We start from the raw sequence: 17,393 nt of genomic DNA, 5'->3' as shown, positions 1-17,393 counted from the left end.
TTGTGACGAGTAATTTGTTATGGCCTTAAATCTGAGAGTTGTGTTACACAAAATAGTTATATTTCCCACATGTCTACTTTACTGCAGCACAATTTTTTAAACGTATTTTGGAGAGCCCCCAATGTGCCTAAAGAGTGGAAACCTCCAGCAAGTGACCCCATTTTGTAAACTAGACCCCTCAAGCAACTTACCTAGATGTGTGGTGAGCACCTTGAGTCCCTAGGTGCTTCACAGAAGTTTATAATGTTGAGCAGTGAAATTATTATTACTATGATTATACATTTTTATAGCGCCATTTATTCCATGGCGCTTTACATGTGAAAGGGGCAGATATAGACAAGCACAATAAACATGAGCAATACAAGGCACACACAAGTACAGAAGGAGAGAGGACCCTGCCCGCGAGGGCTCACAGTCTACAGGGGATGGGTGAGGATACACTAGGAGAGGTTAAAGCTGGTAGTGCGGCGGTTCAGCAAACTAAGGATCACTGCAGGCTGTAGGCTTGTCGGAAGAGGTGGGTCTTCAGGTTCTTTTTTAAGGTTTCTGTGGTAGGCGAGAGTCTGTGTTGGGGTAGAGAGTTCCAGAGTATGGGGGAAGCACGGGAGAAGTCTTGGATGCGGTTGTGGGAAGAAGAGATGAGAGGGGAGTAGAGAAGGAGATCTTGAGAGGGTCAAAGGTTGTGTGTGGGTAAGTACGAGGAGACCATGTCACAGATGTATGCAGGAGACAGGTTTATTAACCCTGTACGTGGTAAAAAAAAATCAAATTTTCCCCACAAAAACATTCTGTGAAGAGGATATAATGGTACAGTTTTATAGGTCGGGTCATTGTGGACGCGGCGATACCAAATATGTGTACTTTTTTTTTTAATTTTTTTTTTAAATAAATGTATTTATTGAATTAATTTTTTTTTGTTCTTTATTGTGATTTTTAAAAAATATTTTTTCCATTTTTAATACGGTAACTTTTTTTTGTACTTTTTTTACATTGTCTCAGAACTAGACCTCAACTTTACACTGACAGATCGCTGATCTAATACTCCGCAATGCTTCTGTACAGGTGATTGGTTGCGTTCTGTCTACACCAGGGGTGTCAAACTGCATTCCTCGAGGGCTGCAAACAGGTCATGTTTCCAGGATTTCCTTGTACTGCACAGGTGATAATTTAATCACCTACAGAAATAATGAGTTGGTGATTAAATCCTTGTACTGCACAGGTGATAATTTAATCACCTACAGAAATAATGAGTTGGTGAATAAATTATCACCTGTGCAGTACAAGGAAATCCTGGAAACATGACCTGTTTGCAGCCCTCGAGGAATGCAGTTTGACACCCCTGGGACTCTACACTGTGCATAGGCTGAAAGCTGTCAATTAGTGGTGGGGGTGAGCTCATGAATATGGAGGACCACGTTAGCAGGTTTACTAGTCCTCTAGTAATAATCTGCTAATAAGACTGTGATTTTTATAACAGTTAATTACAGCAATCAGCCCAGTAAATAACGCATTGCTGGAATCAGGGTCTCTTATTTCTACATCGTGTTGTTTTCAGAATAGGTGGCAAAACCTGGTGACATATTCCATTCCGCATTTGATGTGCCCATGCTGCGGTTTTTCCCGCTGCCGAAATGCATTGCTTTTCTGCTGAACATACGCACGAGACAATGGTGATGTTCTCATATGCATGATTTTTTTGCACCAAAACATGGAGACATGTCCTTTTTTGATCCAAGTTCCAAGTGGAAATTGCCCAAAGAGGTGTATGAGTATGAGAAAATCATGTGCAGCACATGGTGCCATTTTTAACATCATAATGGACAGGAAAAGCTTTACTTTTTTTTGTTTTTTTATTTTGGAAACAAGAAAATTGGCTAGAGTAAAATCTGATCTTGATAAAAATGTGATCTAGCACACCGATGTCAATCCTTTTGTTTTCATGTACGAGAGAAAAAGGTTACCTAAATGATGATTAAGGCTAAATTCACATTTGCGTATGTGTCCGCAGCGTATCATCTGCATGTGCATGTATTTAAATGCGTTTTGCCATGCGTTTGCATTTTTTATGCGCATGGTGGGGGCGGCATTTTTTGGACATGCACAGTCTAAAGTACGCATGCGTATCGAACGTGTCTTAGCGTACCAATGCGTTCCCATTGACAATAATGTGTTTTTTGGACACAATCATCCAAAAAAAAACCATTTTGACGTCTCAAAAAAATGCAACATGTTGCATTCGCCGGACCCTGCCACACACCGCGAAACGACGCATGCGTACGCATCCGCAAGCGAACGCATGCAAAAACATGTCACTGCATACATGTTAAAAATAAGTACGCATGACGCATGCGGATCGTACACTGCGCGCACACAGACACAAATGTGAACCTGGCCTAAGACAGTGATGTAATGGCAGTTTAGGGGAGAATTGAGCAAATATATTGGTAAAGTAAAGTAAAATGAAGTGCTCATTTTAGGGTTATGTAGAAAGGAAACGGAACAGAATAAGAAATATATTGGATATGTCCATGAAAGGGAACCTGTCAGCAGGATTGTGCTCAGGAACCAACAGTGTCAGGTCGGCGCCGTTATATTGATTAAAATGATACCTGGGTTTATGAAATCCGTCTTGTGGTTGTTTAATTTTTATTTTCAGTTTTCAGTCCCTCAGGGACCTGGCCCCTAGTTTACATAATGAATATCTTGTTTGAAAAACGAATTACATTCATCATGCAGGCGGCGGCGACCTGCGCTGTAACTTTATACGATCTATAATATCCATATTTTCATTTGATTTTGTCATATAAATGTCTTGACGGGAAAAAAAATCTTAATCAAAATGGCGCTGGCTGCTACGCCTGCGCAGTAGCCTGATTCGGGAACGCAATAGATGCTACTGTGCAGGCTCTGCTGCCGGCGCCATTTTGCTAGAGAAAAAAAAAATTGACTTCAAAGTGCGCAGTAGCATAGATCAGCAATCTGATAGATGCCAGTGGGCAGGCAACGCTGGCGCCATCTTTATAATTTTTTTTTTTCTCTAGCAAAATGGTGGTGGCATCTGTCACTAATGCCATTTTTTATTTTTTCAAGAAATTTATATGAGAAAATCAAATGAAAAAATGGATATTATAAATTGTATCATGTTACAGTGCAAGCTGCCGCCTGTATGATGAATGTAATTTTTATTTCAAACAATAAGATGTGGAGTATGTAAAATAGGAGGCAGGTCAGTGAGGGATCAGTGACCTGTCAGAAACCATACAGATGAATATGTAAGCAGAGCACCACATGAAGACCCCCTCCTTCCCCCACAGACCACCTCGAAGCATGAGAATCTCATTTACTAAAAGCTAGAAATAAAGATTAAGCAACAACCACAAGACGGATTTCATCAACCCAGATAACATTTTATTCAGTATAACGGCGCCAACCAGACACGGTCTGTAGTTTGCTGAGCACAATCCTGCTGACAGGTTCCCTTTAATGACATTGTTCTATTAGGACAAAAAGATATAAACAGATCCTCCATGTTGCTCAGGACATCCCACTTGGCAGAGAGATACCATTAAAGGAAATCTGTCAGTAGGATTGACCCTTTTAAGCCATCTACATGGGCATGTAGGTCAAAGGAAGCTGAATAAAATGATACCCTGATATCTGCGATCCGATGATTAATTCCAGAGAAATCCGCATTTTTCTTCATATGTAAATGAGCTGATAAGATCTATGGGCCGGACACTGATTTCTCTGAGGATCTGCCTCCAGAGATTATTTTACATGAATGGGGGCGTTACCAGTGTGAAACATGTAATGACTGACAGTCTGCTCTCAGGATCTACATGTCTCACACTGGTAACCCCCCTATCATTTATAATAATCTCTGGAGGCAGATTCTCATGCAGATCAGTGTCCGCTCCATAGTCCTGAACAGCTCATTTACATATAAGGAAATTGTGGATATTTCTGGAGTAAGACATCGGATCACAGATATCAGATTATCCTTTTATTCAGCCTCCTATGACCTACATGTCTGCATACACAGCTTAGGAGGGAAGATCCTATTGACAGATTCTCTTCATGTATGGCTCCTCTCTGGAGACTGGGCATGGCCATGTAGTATGTGGTGGTAGCCCTTTCTGAGTAGGTGCCATTGAAAGCTAAATTCCTCCTTTAGTGTCTGCTGGCAGGTGAACAAGTGATTGTTCGTGTTGTGTCTTGGCTTGTCTGCTTGTGAGTGATGGCGGCCGTCCTCTTTGCAGTCTGAAAGGGTTTTGTTCCTGTTGAGGCTGCACTTTTCCAGCTGTTACTCAGAAACATGTACCTATGCTCCCATCAGTGAAAATACACGGAGTGACTTAAAGGGGAATGTCCAGCAACGTAGCAAACAGCTTTCTTTACAAAGCCATGAATACCTGATTGACATCCATCTGTCCTCTACATCCAGCTCCTATACCAAATGTATGTTAGTAGGGAACTCGGGTGCCTGTACTGTTTATAGTTGTTCCACTAACAATCCCCCACAAAGCCCGCCCTGTTACTGACGGTTATCGGCATTTTACTTCAAGGCGTGGGGTCCCAATTGTGCTTCCATATCCTTGTGCAGCTGGTGGGGGCCAGATGCCATGTTAGGCTATGTTCACATTTGCTTTGTTGTTGTGTGCTGTGTCGGCGACTCCACGCACAACGCATGCAAAAACGCATGCATAACGCAGCAAAACGCTGCGTTTTGTGACGCATGCGTTGATTTTTATAGTGCAAAGAAATGCAGCAAGCAGCGCCCTCTGCGCCCTGACACTTGCGCCAAAAAAACGCATGCGTCACAAAACGCAACACAACGCATGTCCAAGCGCCCCCCATGTTAAATATAGGGGCGCATGCGTCGCCGCGATTGTGCCCGACGCACCGCAAATGTGAACATAGCCTTATACAGCTCTACATGTAGGGTCGGAAGGTTACACACACGTAACATGCACTTATTTCACAAGATGACAACAATTTGGACAACTTTTTATATCAGCGATGGGTGTTGGAGGTGAAATCCAAGAGCTCGTGTCCCACCCCTGCAACCCCCCTTCCCATTGTCAGTCCTTTAAGACAGGGCTCTTGCATTCTGCGGCTTCAGAGCCTTGCTTGGTCCTCTGAAGAGCTGAGACAGCTGCCTCGCAGGGTGGAGGACTTCGCACTGCCAGCCACAGGTAATTGAGCAGGCAGAACTTTGCCTCACCTCTACTGCACAGAGGAGAGCGGGTTACTAATCATCCCTGTAGCCAGCTCTTGGCTGAGCAGTCTGGTTTATTTCTCAGCCCGCCTGAAGGACACTGAACAGTATGATCACCTTCTTTCCCTCCAGACTACTGACTTGTTTGAGACTCGTAGAGTAAGTTTGTCTACTTCAATGTGTACACATAGTAAATCCTCCTCCAATTCCTTGTATTGTGTTGTGTCTACTAATGAATAAGTACGTCTTAAGTGTTTGCCTGAATATTGCAAAATTGTGAAATTCTGTAACATCTTTTTTTATTTTTTTTTTTTTAGGTCCATATTTCTGGATGAGTGATGTCTGGCAGAGATCACGTATAGAACTGTAGACGTCCACATTGGTATTCAAGCACTTTTCTTCCAGGAATAGATGCTAATGGCATTTTATAAATTCTGGCAGCCTTCTAACTACCGTAATAAAATGTATGCATCACCCGGACATATAGCCCATGGTACAATTGGTGCTTTCCTGCATAGATAGAAGCCCTTGGCCCTTTCTTGCCACTCATGCATCCTCTCCTTGCTTCTAAACCCCTTGTCCTGAAGCTGGAGGCCTTCGAACTGACCCCATCTTTTCACAAGATCTGTCCTATTTTTACGTAATGGTTCCAGAGCGTGATGTTAGGCTCACTAGTTTGTGATGTCATCCCTGACCCCACCCTGCGAGGGCGACAGCTCGACACCCAGATTTTTTGTCGGTGCCCGAGATGATGAGACAGACTTCCTGGAATCAAACATGAATCCAGACGAGGTTGATTTCTACGAAGAGGAGGAAGATGAAGATGAGGAAGAGACGGTAAGGAAAATCATACTACAATTTGTAGTTTTGTAGTGCTTTTCACCCATAAATGTTCCTCTTTCATAAATGTGTTTTAAAGTCTTATTTAGTTTATTTGCATACATTTTATTCCAAAACCAAGTTTAGATATGTGATAATTTAGCAATATAGTATCTTATGAATGTAGGGATCTGGCCTAGCTACCGTTGTAGGTCATATAGGCCATTGTTCAACGTGAGGGGATCTTTTGTTTCTTGTAGGTGCTGGTGATATATTTCTCAAAAAAGCAATATTTATATTTTTTTCTGTCATATGAATGAGAATAAGATAAATAATGCTCCTTATATCTGTTGGATATACAGGAGAGCAATTGTACAGAAAAAAAATTCTAAACTTAAAAGCACTAGTATTCAAACAAATCCTCACTGAATGGTGTGGTCTGTACATTCGTTCAGACCCTTAAGTGTCAGAATGGACAATTTAAATATCCAATATGATTTCATATTGACAGGTTTTTGGAATCTGTTGGATGTTATCTGTACAAGGAGGTAAGTTTCAAACAATTGGGATCTCTTTTATGATCGGTGAGGAAATGTTTGGACAAATTATGTGTGATAATTCCACTTTGTATATTATATCTATGACTATCTGTTATGAACTGTGTCATGCGACTGACTGGAGACTGCAGTCACATTGCAACAGATAAATTACATAGTTGGTATTGCAGTTTAAAATTGGTTGATAGGGAAAACTTCCCCTGTGACCATAGATGAAAATGCTTAACATGCATGGTTCATCATATTACAGCTAAGACATTTAATTACCCCCAAAATGGTAGAGAACTTGTCCCTCGTATCCTGGCCAGCGCTATTTGAAGCCCTACTTTTGTTTTTCCCCTAATTCCTTATCCTGAACCGCTGCATGGAGGTTCACAGGGTGTAGCTGCGGCCGTGGATGATCTATCCCACAGTTACCATGGTTGTGCCTGAGTTGCACAACTGATCCAGGTGAGTAGCAATCACTCACTTTTAAACCATATCATCGGTTGATCCAGACAAGGAGCACTTTCTGTTTGTTCCTCCCCCATTGCTCCCAGTGTCTGTTGGGGTATGTGCCCAAGGTCAGTAATCGGCAGCGCTTTGGACGCAGCACATGTCCACTGCGTCCAAAGCGCTGCCGGCTTTTGAGCACAGGTGATTCCGCGTGTGATCTTTGAACTGTGCGGATTCACCCATCCAAAACATTGTATGGGTGATATTTATCTTGCGGAGACTCGTGTCTCAGCAAGATAAATAGACATACTGCGGTCTGGAGAGACGTGCCGCATGTCAGTCTCCGCAGGGAAGCCGGCGGCATCGGTGTACACATTGTGGGTATGGGATTTCTTGAAACCCCATCCACTATGCTGTAACATTTGGCCGCTGTAGAGGTACGCAGCGTTCAACCCGCAGCATTTACTGACCGTACAGCTCTGAGCTCACTGATCTGCTACAGCAATGTCAATGTGACACTGCAGACAATAACAGACATGAGGAACAGTGGAAAAAACTTAGTGGTGAACCGAAGAAAAGTGACCAAAACACAACACAGATTTTAAATACCGTAAATAAATAAACTTCAGCCATGGAAGAGGGTTTTTTTTCCCCAAACCAGATAACACCTGAAGGTTCTCATTCATATGAGAATATGTTCTATTCATTGCAATAGACAGACAGCTTTTTAAAAAAGTATTGTTTATTTTTTAATAAGACTTGCTTCTATAATACAAAAAAACAAGAAATTTTGTAGGATATTGGCAAAAAAATTTCCTACGTTCTGTCGCCACATTTTATGTCGCTGTTTCACCCTAAAGCCTATTGTTTAGAATTTGGATTGATGATCACATTACCAAGGAGATGGGCCACTGCCCTCCCCTGCAACAATGTGTCCATCATGAGCATCTTGGCACTTAAGCTTGGCAATCTCTTTCCAAATATTTACTTGTTGACAATATACGATTTCCAGAGAAATTTGATACAGACCTAATTGTTTAGAGTCTTAACATGAGCCTATCCCAGTCCTGAGAATGGGAGTGTGTAATTTGGGATTCCAGCACATGAACATTCACTGAAAACTTTGTCCATGTCAACCTTTCCCAATGTGGCCAATTTCTGTTTTTGCGTTTTGTTTTTTCCTCTCGTTCTTTCCAGAGCCATAACTTTTTTATTTTTCTGTCCACATAAACGTATGAGGTACCAAAGATGCAAGTTTTTATTATTATTATTATTATTATTATTATTATTATTTAGTGGTGAAAAAAAAATTATAAAAATTGTTTTGGGGTTGCGTATTCATATTCCGAGACCCACAACGTTTTCATTTTTTGGTTGATGAATCCGTGTGAAAGCTTATTTTTAGCGGGGTGAGACAACGCTTTTATTAAAGGGCCACTGTCACCCCCCTCCAGCCGTTATAAATCCAGCCGGGTCCTCACTCCCCAGCTCTAACCGCTCCTCTGCCGTCACTCCAATCTTCCTGCGCTTTCGGCGCCGCCCCCTCAGCGCTGTGTACGTTTCAAAACCCGCACTGTGTTATGCATTATGCACAGTGCGGGGCGGGGATTCCAAAGGTGGCTGGCCGCAATGCCCGCGCAGGCGCAGTCTGCAAGCCTGGCTGGGACGTCAGACGGCCAGAGCTTACTGCGTCTGCGCAGCACATCAGTACACTGCGCAGGCGCCAGTTTTGAAACGTACACAGCGCTGAGGGGGCGGCGTCGAAAGCGCAGGAAGATTGGAGTGACGGCAGAGGAGCGGTTAGAGCTGGGGAGTGAGGACCCGCCTCCCTGGCTAGAGACAGGAATTGTGGCTAAGTATAAAAACGCTTTATTTGGGGTATACTTGAACCTAAAACTAAAAGAGCCACCTTGTTAGAATGCAGCATTACTGCTGCACAAGGTGGCTCTTTTAGTTTATAACGACTGGAGGGGGTGACAGTGGCCCTTTAATACCATTTTTGGATAGATATGACATTTTGATCAGTTGTTACAGCACTTTTGTGATATTGCAGCAACCAAAAAAGCATAATTTTAGTGTTGTTCAATTTTTCCCGTTTATCACTTTACGGATTGGGTTAATTACTTTTATATGTTGAGAGATCAGAATTTTCTGAACTTCGACAATCCACATATGCGTATTTTTTTTATTATTATTATTTCTATTTTTAATGGGGGAAAATAAGTCAATTTGTACTTTTTCTTTTTCTGATTTTTTTTAAAACTTTTTGCTGTACTTACTAGTTCCCTTAGGGGACTTTAACCTGCGATCGATCGTCTGATTGCTTGGGCTATTTACAGTAATTCCACACTATTGCTGCATATAGTCAAAATCACAATCTCCTTTGAAGCCCGGCCACAGGCTGTGTTTCAAGGTAACTCTAATGACAAGCACGGAGGTCTTCAACAGACCGACTGCTGTTATAGTAACCCATCAGTGGCCTGCGATCATGTCTTGGGCACGCCATTGGTGTCATTGAATGATGTGCCCCCTGCCAGTGAATTGCTAATGCCACTGCCACCTTCCATCTTCTCCTTACTACCCTACCCGTACCCTCCGTTCCGCTAATGACCTGAGGTTCACATCCTCAATAATCAGAACCTCCCACTCCCGTCTCCAAGACTTTTCACGTGCTGCGCCGATTCTTTGGAATGCACTACCAGGTTAATACGATTAATCCCCACAGTATTAAGTGTGCCCTAAAAACGCATTTGTTCAGAATGGCTTACCGCCTCAACGCATTAACCTAACTATCCCTGTGCGGCCCATTCAAAATTTTTACCATAACCAAATTCTTCCTGGAAAACACAGGGACTGATGCGGATTCTGTGGTCAAGCTTATAAAATTCATCCTCACCCACAATTACTTTGAATTTGACAACAAGATGTATCTACAGGAGACTGGCACAGCAATGGGAAGTAAAATGGCTCCACAGTATGCAAATCTTTTGATGGCCAAGCTTGAAATTGACTTTTTGTCCTCATGTTCCATCAGGCCTCTGGCCTACTACCGCTACATTGATGACATTTTAATCATCTGGACGGAGTCTGAGCATCAGCTAAAGACGTTCCATGAACAGTTTAATCAATTTCATCCCACCATAAACTTAACACTCAACTACTCCTGTGCTGAAATTATCTTTTTGGACACCATCATTAAGCTGCAGAACAATAAAATGAGACATCTCTGTATCAGAAGCCAATCGACCGTTCAACATACAGTACCTTAAATGGGACAGTTTCCATCCAAAACACATAAAAAACTCCATGGTCTACAGCAAAGCAATCAGATACAATTGTATATATTCCAACCCCAGGGATAGAGATGAACATCTTGGTCGCTTCAGAAAGACTTTTTTGAATCAGGGCTACCATCCACGAACAATTGAAAACCAGATTACAAGAGCCAGCAGAATATCAAGGAATCACCTTCTACATTACAAAGCTAAAAAAGAAAATAACCAGGTACCTCTAGTAGTCACCTACAATCCAAATCTGGAGGTGCTAAGGGGAGCTGAATGGAAATTACAACCTTTACTACAAAAAGATGCCCGCTTACAATCCATTTTCCGCTACTACTATGTTTTAGGCAGACCCCGAATCTAAGGCTACTTTCACACTAGCGTCATACTCGGCCTGTCGCAGTGCGTCGGGCCGACATACCGGTGCATATTGTAGAAGCGCAGCACAACGGGGGCAGCGGATGCATTTTTCCAATGCATCCACTGCCCCATTCTGAGCTGCGGGGAGGAGGGGGCGGAGTTCCGGCCGCACATGCGCGGTCGGAAATGGCAGACACAACACACCAAAAAACGTTACATGCAACGTTTTTTGGTGCCGATGGTCCGCCACAACACGACGCAACCGTCGCACGACGGCTGCGACGTGTGGCAAAGCGTCGCAATGTGTCGCTAATGTTAGTCTATGGAGAAAAAACGCATCCTGCAAGCAATTTTGCAGGATGCGTTTTTTCTCCAAAACGACGCATTGCGACGTGCGTCGTACGATGCTAGTGTGAAAGTAGCCTAAGAAGCATCATTATCAGAAGCTCACTGTCCTCTCCAACAGCTGCAGGTACCTTTCCTTGCAATCAGAAAAAATGTAAAACCTGTCCATTTATAATTACCACGGAGAAGATAAAGATCCCCAATTCACATCAGGACTACAAGATCCCTGCTACTTTCAGCTGCGTCACTTCTAATGTGGTGTACCTAATTATTTGTACTAAATGTCCAACTGGGGTCTGTATGTTGGGGAGACAGGGCAGAAACTGAGAACAAGAATGAATTCTCATCACCATACAATAAGAGAAAAAAGAATGGATCTACCTGTTGCCAAACATTTTTGTCTCCCCAGTCATAACATTATGGACATGAAATTACTTGTTTTAAAAGGTAACTTCAAATCTCAGAGACAGAAGAATATGGGAATATACACTGATGATGACCTTTGACAGTCTTAGTGCAGGAATGAATGTGTCGCATGGATTTATGTCTTTTTACATCAACTAAGGAACTAAGGAATTTGCCCTTCAGACCATGTGGGGTCATCACAACAGAAACAGACCGTAATCAGAGGACAATAAAACATTCCCTATCTAAGAACTGGTCCAATATTTATGGACATAACTGTTTATCACTCATGGTAATTCTGCTTCATGTCACCTGTCTTATCCATGTTTTTTTTCTTTCTGTGATGTTTTGTGCATAAATATGTAATTCTCCAGAATTTCTTTTAGTTTTTGCCTGATGAAGAGACCTGAGTAGTCTCGAAACCTTGCAATTTGTTACCATCTTTTCAGTTAGCCTTTAAAAGGTATCAACCACTGAGGACCCTCAATTCTAAATATTTTTCTACCATAATCAGGTTCCTCGTATCATGTTCTCATACACTTTAAGCAGTTAATAGCCCTCTGTGTCTGTACTGCTACATACTTAGGCTGATACCTGGTTCATGCAGCATTACATGAACACCTGAGCCTTACACAATGGCCGGTCCGAACAACGAAAGCAATTGTTACCATCCACCTCTCGTGTCTCACCTTTTCCTCATAGATTGTAAGCTTTCGAGCAGGGCCCTCATTCCTCTTGGTATCGGTTTTGATCCATGTGATTATTGTTATGCTGTAATGTCTATTGTATGTACAAGTCCCCTCTAAAATGTAAAGTGCTGCGGAATATGTTGGCGCTATAGAAATCAAATTATTATTATTATTGATTGTTAGAGACAGGTCCTGGCTCTAACACAGTCATTACCTGCCAGGTATGGGGATGCCTAGGGGAGCAGCGCAAATAAAATAAGAGCAAAAACTGACCAGTTTTGATGGGACTAGTTTTCTTTATCAATAACTGATTATTTTAGCCGACTGCGAACAGCTTGTTGCCACTCTGCCAAAGATCTCTCCCAAAAGAATTGTCCTAGAATGTTTTCTGAATGTTCGTAGATGGATAGGTTCTGCTTCCCTTAAATTAATGATGGATGTCGAGTGTGTAACGTCCATTCTGGACGTAGAGATAAGCTGCTCCAGTGGATTACCTGTTTACAAGATGGTTGTTGGTTTAATAGTTGTTCAACCATCAGCTTTCTTTTTTTCTGCTGCTTAAAGCCCTCCATACACAACAGATAGCTGTCAGTTGAAGGATGGTTCAGCCAACCGCTATCTCTACTGACTACTCCGTACTCATGAGCCCTCGCTCCCATGTTCTTCATAAGAGAGCCACTTCATAAGAGAGTCTACGACGCTGGAGCGATATTGTTACGATGCTGGAGCGTCACGGATCGTGCCGTCGTAGCGATCAAAATGCCACTGTGTGACGGTACCCTGAGGGTACCGTCACACAGTGGCATTTTGATCGCTACGACGGTACGATTCGTGACGTTCCAGCGATATCCATACGATATCGCTGTGTCTGACACGCAGCAGCGATCAGGGATCCTGCTGAGAATCGTACGTCGTAGCAGATCGTTTGGAACATTCTTTCGTCGCTGTATCTCCCGCTGTCATCGCTAGATCGGTGTGTGTGACACCGATCTAGCGATGCGTTCGCTTGTAACCAGGGTAAACATCGGGTTACTAAGCGCAGGGCCGCGCTTAGTAACCCGATGTTTACCCTGGTTACCAGCGTAAATGTAAAAAAAAACAAACAGTACATACTTACATTCCGGTGTCCGTCAGGTCCCTTGCCGTCTGCTTCCCGCACTCACTGACTGCCGGCCGTAAAGTGAAAGCAGAGCTCAGCGGTGACGTCACCGCTGTGCTGTGCTTTCACTTTACGGCCGGCAGTCAGTGAGTGCGGGAAGCAGACGGCAAGGGACAGACACCGGAATGTAAGTATGTAGTGTTTGTTTTTTTTTACGCTGGTAACCAGGGTAAACATTGGGTTATTAAGCGCGGTCCTGCGCTTAGTAACCCGATGTTTACCCTGGTTACCCGGGGACCTCAGCATCGTTGGTCGCTGGAGAGCTGTCTGTGTGACAGCTCTCCAGCGACCACACTACGACTTACCAACGATCACGGCCAGGTCGTATCGCTGGTCGTGATCGTTGGTAAATCGTACAGTGTGACGGTACCCTTAGTCTAATGTGCATTTGTGCCTTAAGGTGTATAAGTCGTCTTTATTGCCTACAAACTAAATTGATAGTACTGTACTGATTTTCTAGGGTAGATATGTGTTATATGTTAATTTTCCTAGCTTGCTAGATAACAAACAGGTAGATTAAGCAGTAGGACTGGACTCTGGCCCCTGGTTTACAGTTTTGAAATGGGAAGAAAAAAACATCAAAGATAGAAGAAGTGTTCGCTACCTAGCTAGCTATGAAGAGATCTGGTGACTAGCACATCTCAGTCACGATATAACTAGTTGCTAGGAATCTGGGGAAATATCATGGTGTCAGGCACCCTTGCTTCCACATTGGATCGTGGGCGACTCCTCCAAGATAAAGACCAGTTGTTGCATCAGGTAATATCCACGTTATACAACAGGAGCTGTATGGAGCCATTAAAGGTTGTATACAGCCGCAGAATAAGTAGATAGAAGTCTCCGTTTACAAAGAGGACATGAGTTCTGTATGGCAAGATCCGTCATGGATCTAACTCAACTGGTCTTGTAAACAATTGGATCAGATCCTAATGGTTCCAGTAGATCTATAATGGATCTTTAGTTTATCATCACGTTTTTTTTGTATTGATAGAATATGTAAAAAAAACAACATAGTTTAGTGCGTAGATTTCATTTGCAGCACACCTTGGTTTAATATATATTCTGGAAAAGTCAAATAAAAATGATTTTAACTTTCCTTGTAACACCCCTGTTGCACATAGTGTTATATGTATTAATTAATCTTCCATGATTTGCAGCCTCCGGAGCGTCAGATTGTGGTGGGAATATGTGCCATGACTAAAAAGTCCAAATCAAAGCCCATGACGCAAATATTGGAACGCCTGTGCAAGTTTGAGTACATTACTGTGGTTATCATGTCTGAAGATATTATCCTGAATGAACCTGTGGAGAACTGGCCCATTTGTGACTGCCTCATCTCCTTCCACTCCAAAGGTAAAATCTCCTCTGTGTGGTGCTGCATGCTCTGTTGTCAGCGCTCTTATTAGCTTGGTGTTGTCAGCGCTCTTATTAGCTTGGTGTTGTCAGCGCTCTTATTAGCTTGGTGTTGTCAGCGCTCTTATTAGCTTGGTGTTGTCAGCGCTCTTATTAGCTTGGTGTTGTCAGCGCTCTTATTAGCTTGGTGTTGTCAGCCCTCTTATTAGCTTGGTGTTGTCAGCACTCTTATTAGCTTGGTGTTGTCAGCGCTCTTATTAGCTTGGTGTTGTCAGCGCTCTTATTAGCTTGGTGTTGTCAGCGCTCTTATTAGCTTGGTGTTGTCAGCGCTCTTTAGCTTTTGCTGCTTTTCAAAGCAAAATCTTTTTTAGTAATTAAATGCATCTTGTCTACTAATCAATGAATTGGGATGGGTGTACATGTAATGACGGGTATCTAGTAACCGCCATGAACTGTGAACTGGCACTATTTTTAAAAGCCAGTGCACTGTTTGTACACCTACATACACACACAGTACAGAAGGGTATGCGAGAACTTCCACTAGTGAGCTACGGAAAATAATCAAAATTACTACAAAGATCAGTGTGTAATTATTACAACTCCAATTGCAAAAAAAAGTTAAGAGGCTTTGTACATTGTAATGAAAACAAAAATGCAGTGATTTGGAATTGTCTTATAGCTATATTTTAATCACAACAAAACATAGAACACAGATCCGAAGGTAAAAGTTACACATTATTTGATTTCTTTTAAAAAAATTACATTTTTTTGGACTATAGGGGTATGTTTCCACGGTCAATAAACGTTGCAGGTTTGATGTTGTTTTCATCTACAGCGCCAAACCCGCAGCGGCCAGATGTTACAGCATAGTGGATGGTATTTGAAGAAATCCCATCTCCACTATGCATGCAGGGATGCCCCTGGCTTCCCTGTGGAGATGGACATGCGGTGCATCTTTCGAGACTGCAGCATGTCAATTTATCTTATGGAGAAATTTCCCATCCAATGTATAGGACACCGTGATTCCGCACGGTTCAGTGAACACCTCGAATGGTAGAGTTGGAAAGGACCTCCTGGGTCATCTAGCTCAACCCCCTGCTCAAAGCGGAATCACCTGCGGTCAAAAGCCAGCAGCGCTTTGGATGGAGCGGACATGTGCTGCATCCAAAGCGCTGCTGGTTCCTGACCGTGCAAACATACCCTAAGACGCACCTCAGGTTTAGATAGCAGAAAATAGGAAAAACATTTTTCCTATTAACCCCTTTACCTCCAAGGGTGGTTTGCACGTTAATGATCGGGCCAATTTTTACAATTCTGACCACTGTCCCTTTATGAGGTTATAACTCTGGAATGCTTCAACGGATCCCGGTGATTCTGACATTGTTTTCTCGTGACATATTGTACTTCATGATAGTGGTAAAATTTCTTTGATATTACCTGCGTTTATTGGTGAAAAAAATGGAAATTTGGCAAAAATTTTGAAAATTTCACAATTTTCCAACGTTAAATTTTTATGCAATTAAATCACAGTTATGTCACACAAAATACTTAATAAGTAACATTTCCCACATGTTTACTTTACATCAGCACAATTTTGGAACCAAATTTTTTTTTTGTTAGGGAGTTATAAGGGTTAAACGTTGACCAGCAATTTCTCATTTTTACACCACCATTTTTTTTTAGGGACCACATCTCATTTGAAGTCATTTTGAGGGGTCTATATGATAGAAAATACCCAAGTGTGACACCATTCTAAAAACTGCACCCCTCAATGTGCTCAAAACCACATTCAAGAAGTTTATTAACCCTTCAATGCAATGGGGGCTGCCATCTTGGTTTTGCAGCAGTAGCAGGGCCCTATCAGTGTCAGATTACGGCACCCCATGGACATAGGAGATAATAGACCAACGCTGACCCTATCTGTAACATTGCAGCAGCATTAGCAGTGAGCTGGGCACGCCTCTGTGGGCTGCACAACTCACCGCTGTAGGTGTGACTAGCTGCCATTTTATTATAGCCCTGTGCTATGTGCTGAGCTCCACTTACTCTCTATCGCAGGACAGAAGAAGCGCTCACTGCTCCTCTGTACTCCAGGCAGGCACGTCCTGGGCACAGTGGGCAGACATCCTCTGCTCTTCACACTCTGCCCTGTGTGCTTCTCCTGCTGTGTCTCCCCCTCCCCCTCATACACAGTCCCTGTGATCTCCGGTAAGCTGCACTCACAGCCTGCAGAGAGGGAGGCGACACCTGGAGAGAGAGAGCAGGGCAGCTGACAGGGCAGGGATTAAGATGGGGGAAGGGGGATGGCAAGAATGTTATTCACAAAAAATGCTGCTGAGCCCACTGTGTTCTGCTCCTCTGTAAACAAGCTGTGCCTCTGATGCAGTAACTGCTGGTGATAGCAGGTCACAGGGCAGTCACACACAAAATGGCGCTGCCCTGTGATGCTGCTCTTCATTCTGCCCAGGGATATTAGACCACCCAAAAGGGGAGGGAAATGGTGATGTCAGCAGTTACTGCCCCAATTTTGCTTCTGGTAAATCCTTACTATAGCTGCTTTAGGTCTAAAACGGAAAATGCTCCCCCTAGTGGTAAATATGTATATTTGTAGAAAAATATATAATATTTTTCATATAGAAATGTTTGCAAACAGTGCAAACATTGCATTCATACATTTGAATTACTATTTTAAGCTTAATTTCACAAAAAACAAAATACAAGAAAACTGGTGGCACCTTCCCTTTAAGGTTGAAGGAAGACTTTAAGTCCATC

General features: G+C 42.7%; 1 protein-coding gene across 6 annotated transcripts in view; it reads left to right on the top strand.

Moving 5' to 3' along the window:
• The window catches only part of PPIP5K1 (diphosphoinositol pentakisphosphate kinase 1), a 249,331-nt gene that overhangs the window by 26,087 nt on the left and 205,851 nt on the right, over positions 1 to 17,393 (top strand). For all 6 annotated transcript variants that reach the window (XM_069766131.1, XM_069766130.1, XM_069766127.1 and 3 more), the window contains exons 2-3: positions 5,536 to 6,055; positions 14,426 to 14,621. In XM_069766131.1, coding sequence (XP_069622232.1) covers positions 5,900 to 6,055; positions 14,426 to 14,621 — 352 coding nt within the window. In that variant the 5' untranslated portion in view covers positions 5,536 to 5,899. The remainder of the gene's footprint in view (positions 1 to 5,535; positions 6,056 to 14,425; positions 14,622 to 17,393) is intronic.

Source organism: Ranitomeya imitator, chromosome 4 (genome assembly GCF_032444005.1).
Source record: "Ranitomeya imitator isolate aRanImi1 chromosome 4, aRanImi1.pri, whole genome shotgun sequence".
Taxonomy (NCBI): Eukaryota; Metazoa; Chordata; class Amphibia; order Anura; family Dendrobatidae; genus Ranitomeya; species Ranitomeya imitator.
Note: the sequence above shows the minus strand (reverse complement) of the source record. Positions and strands in the feature narration are given on the sequence as shown.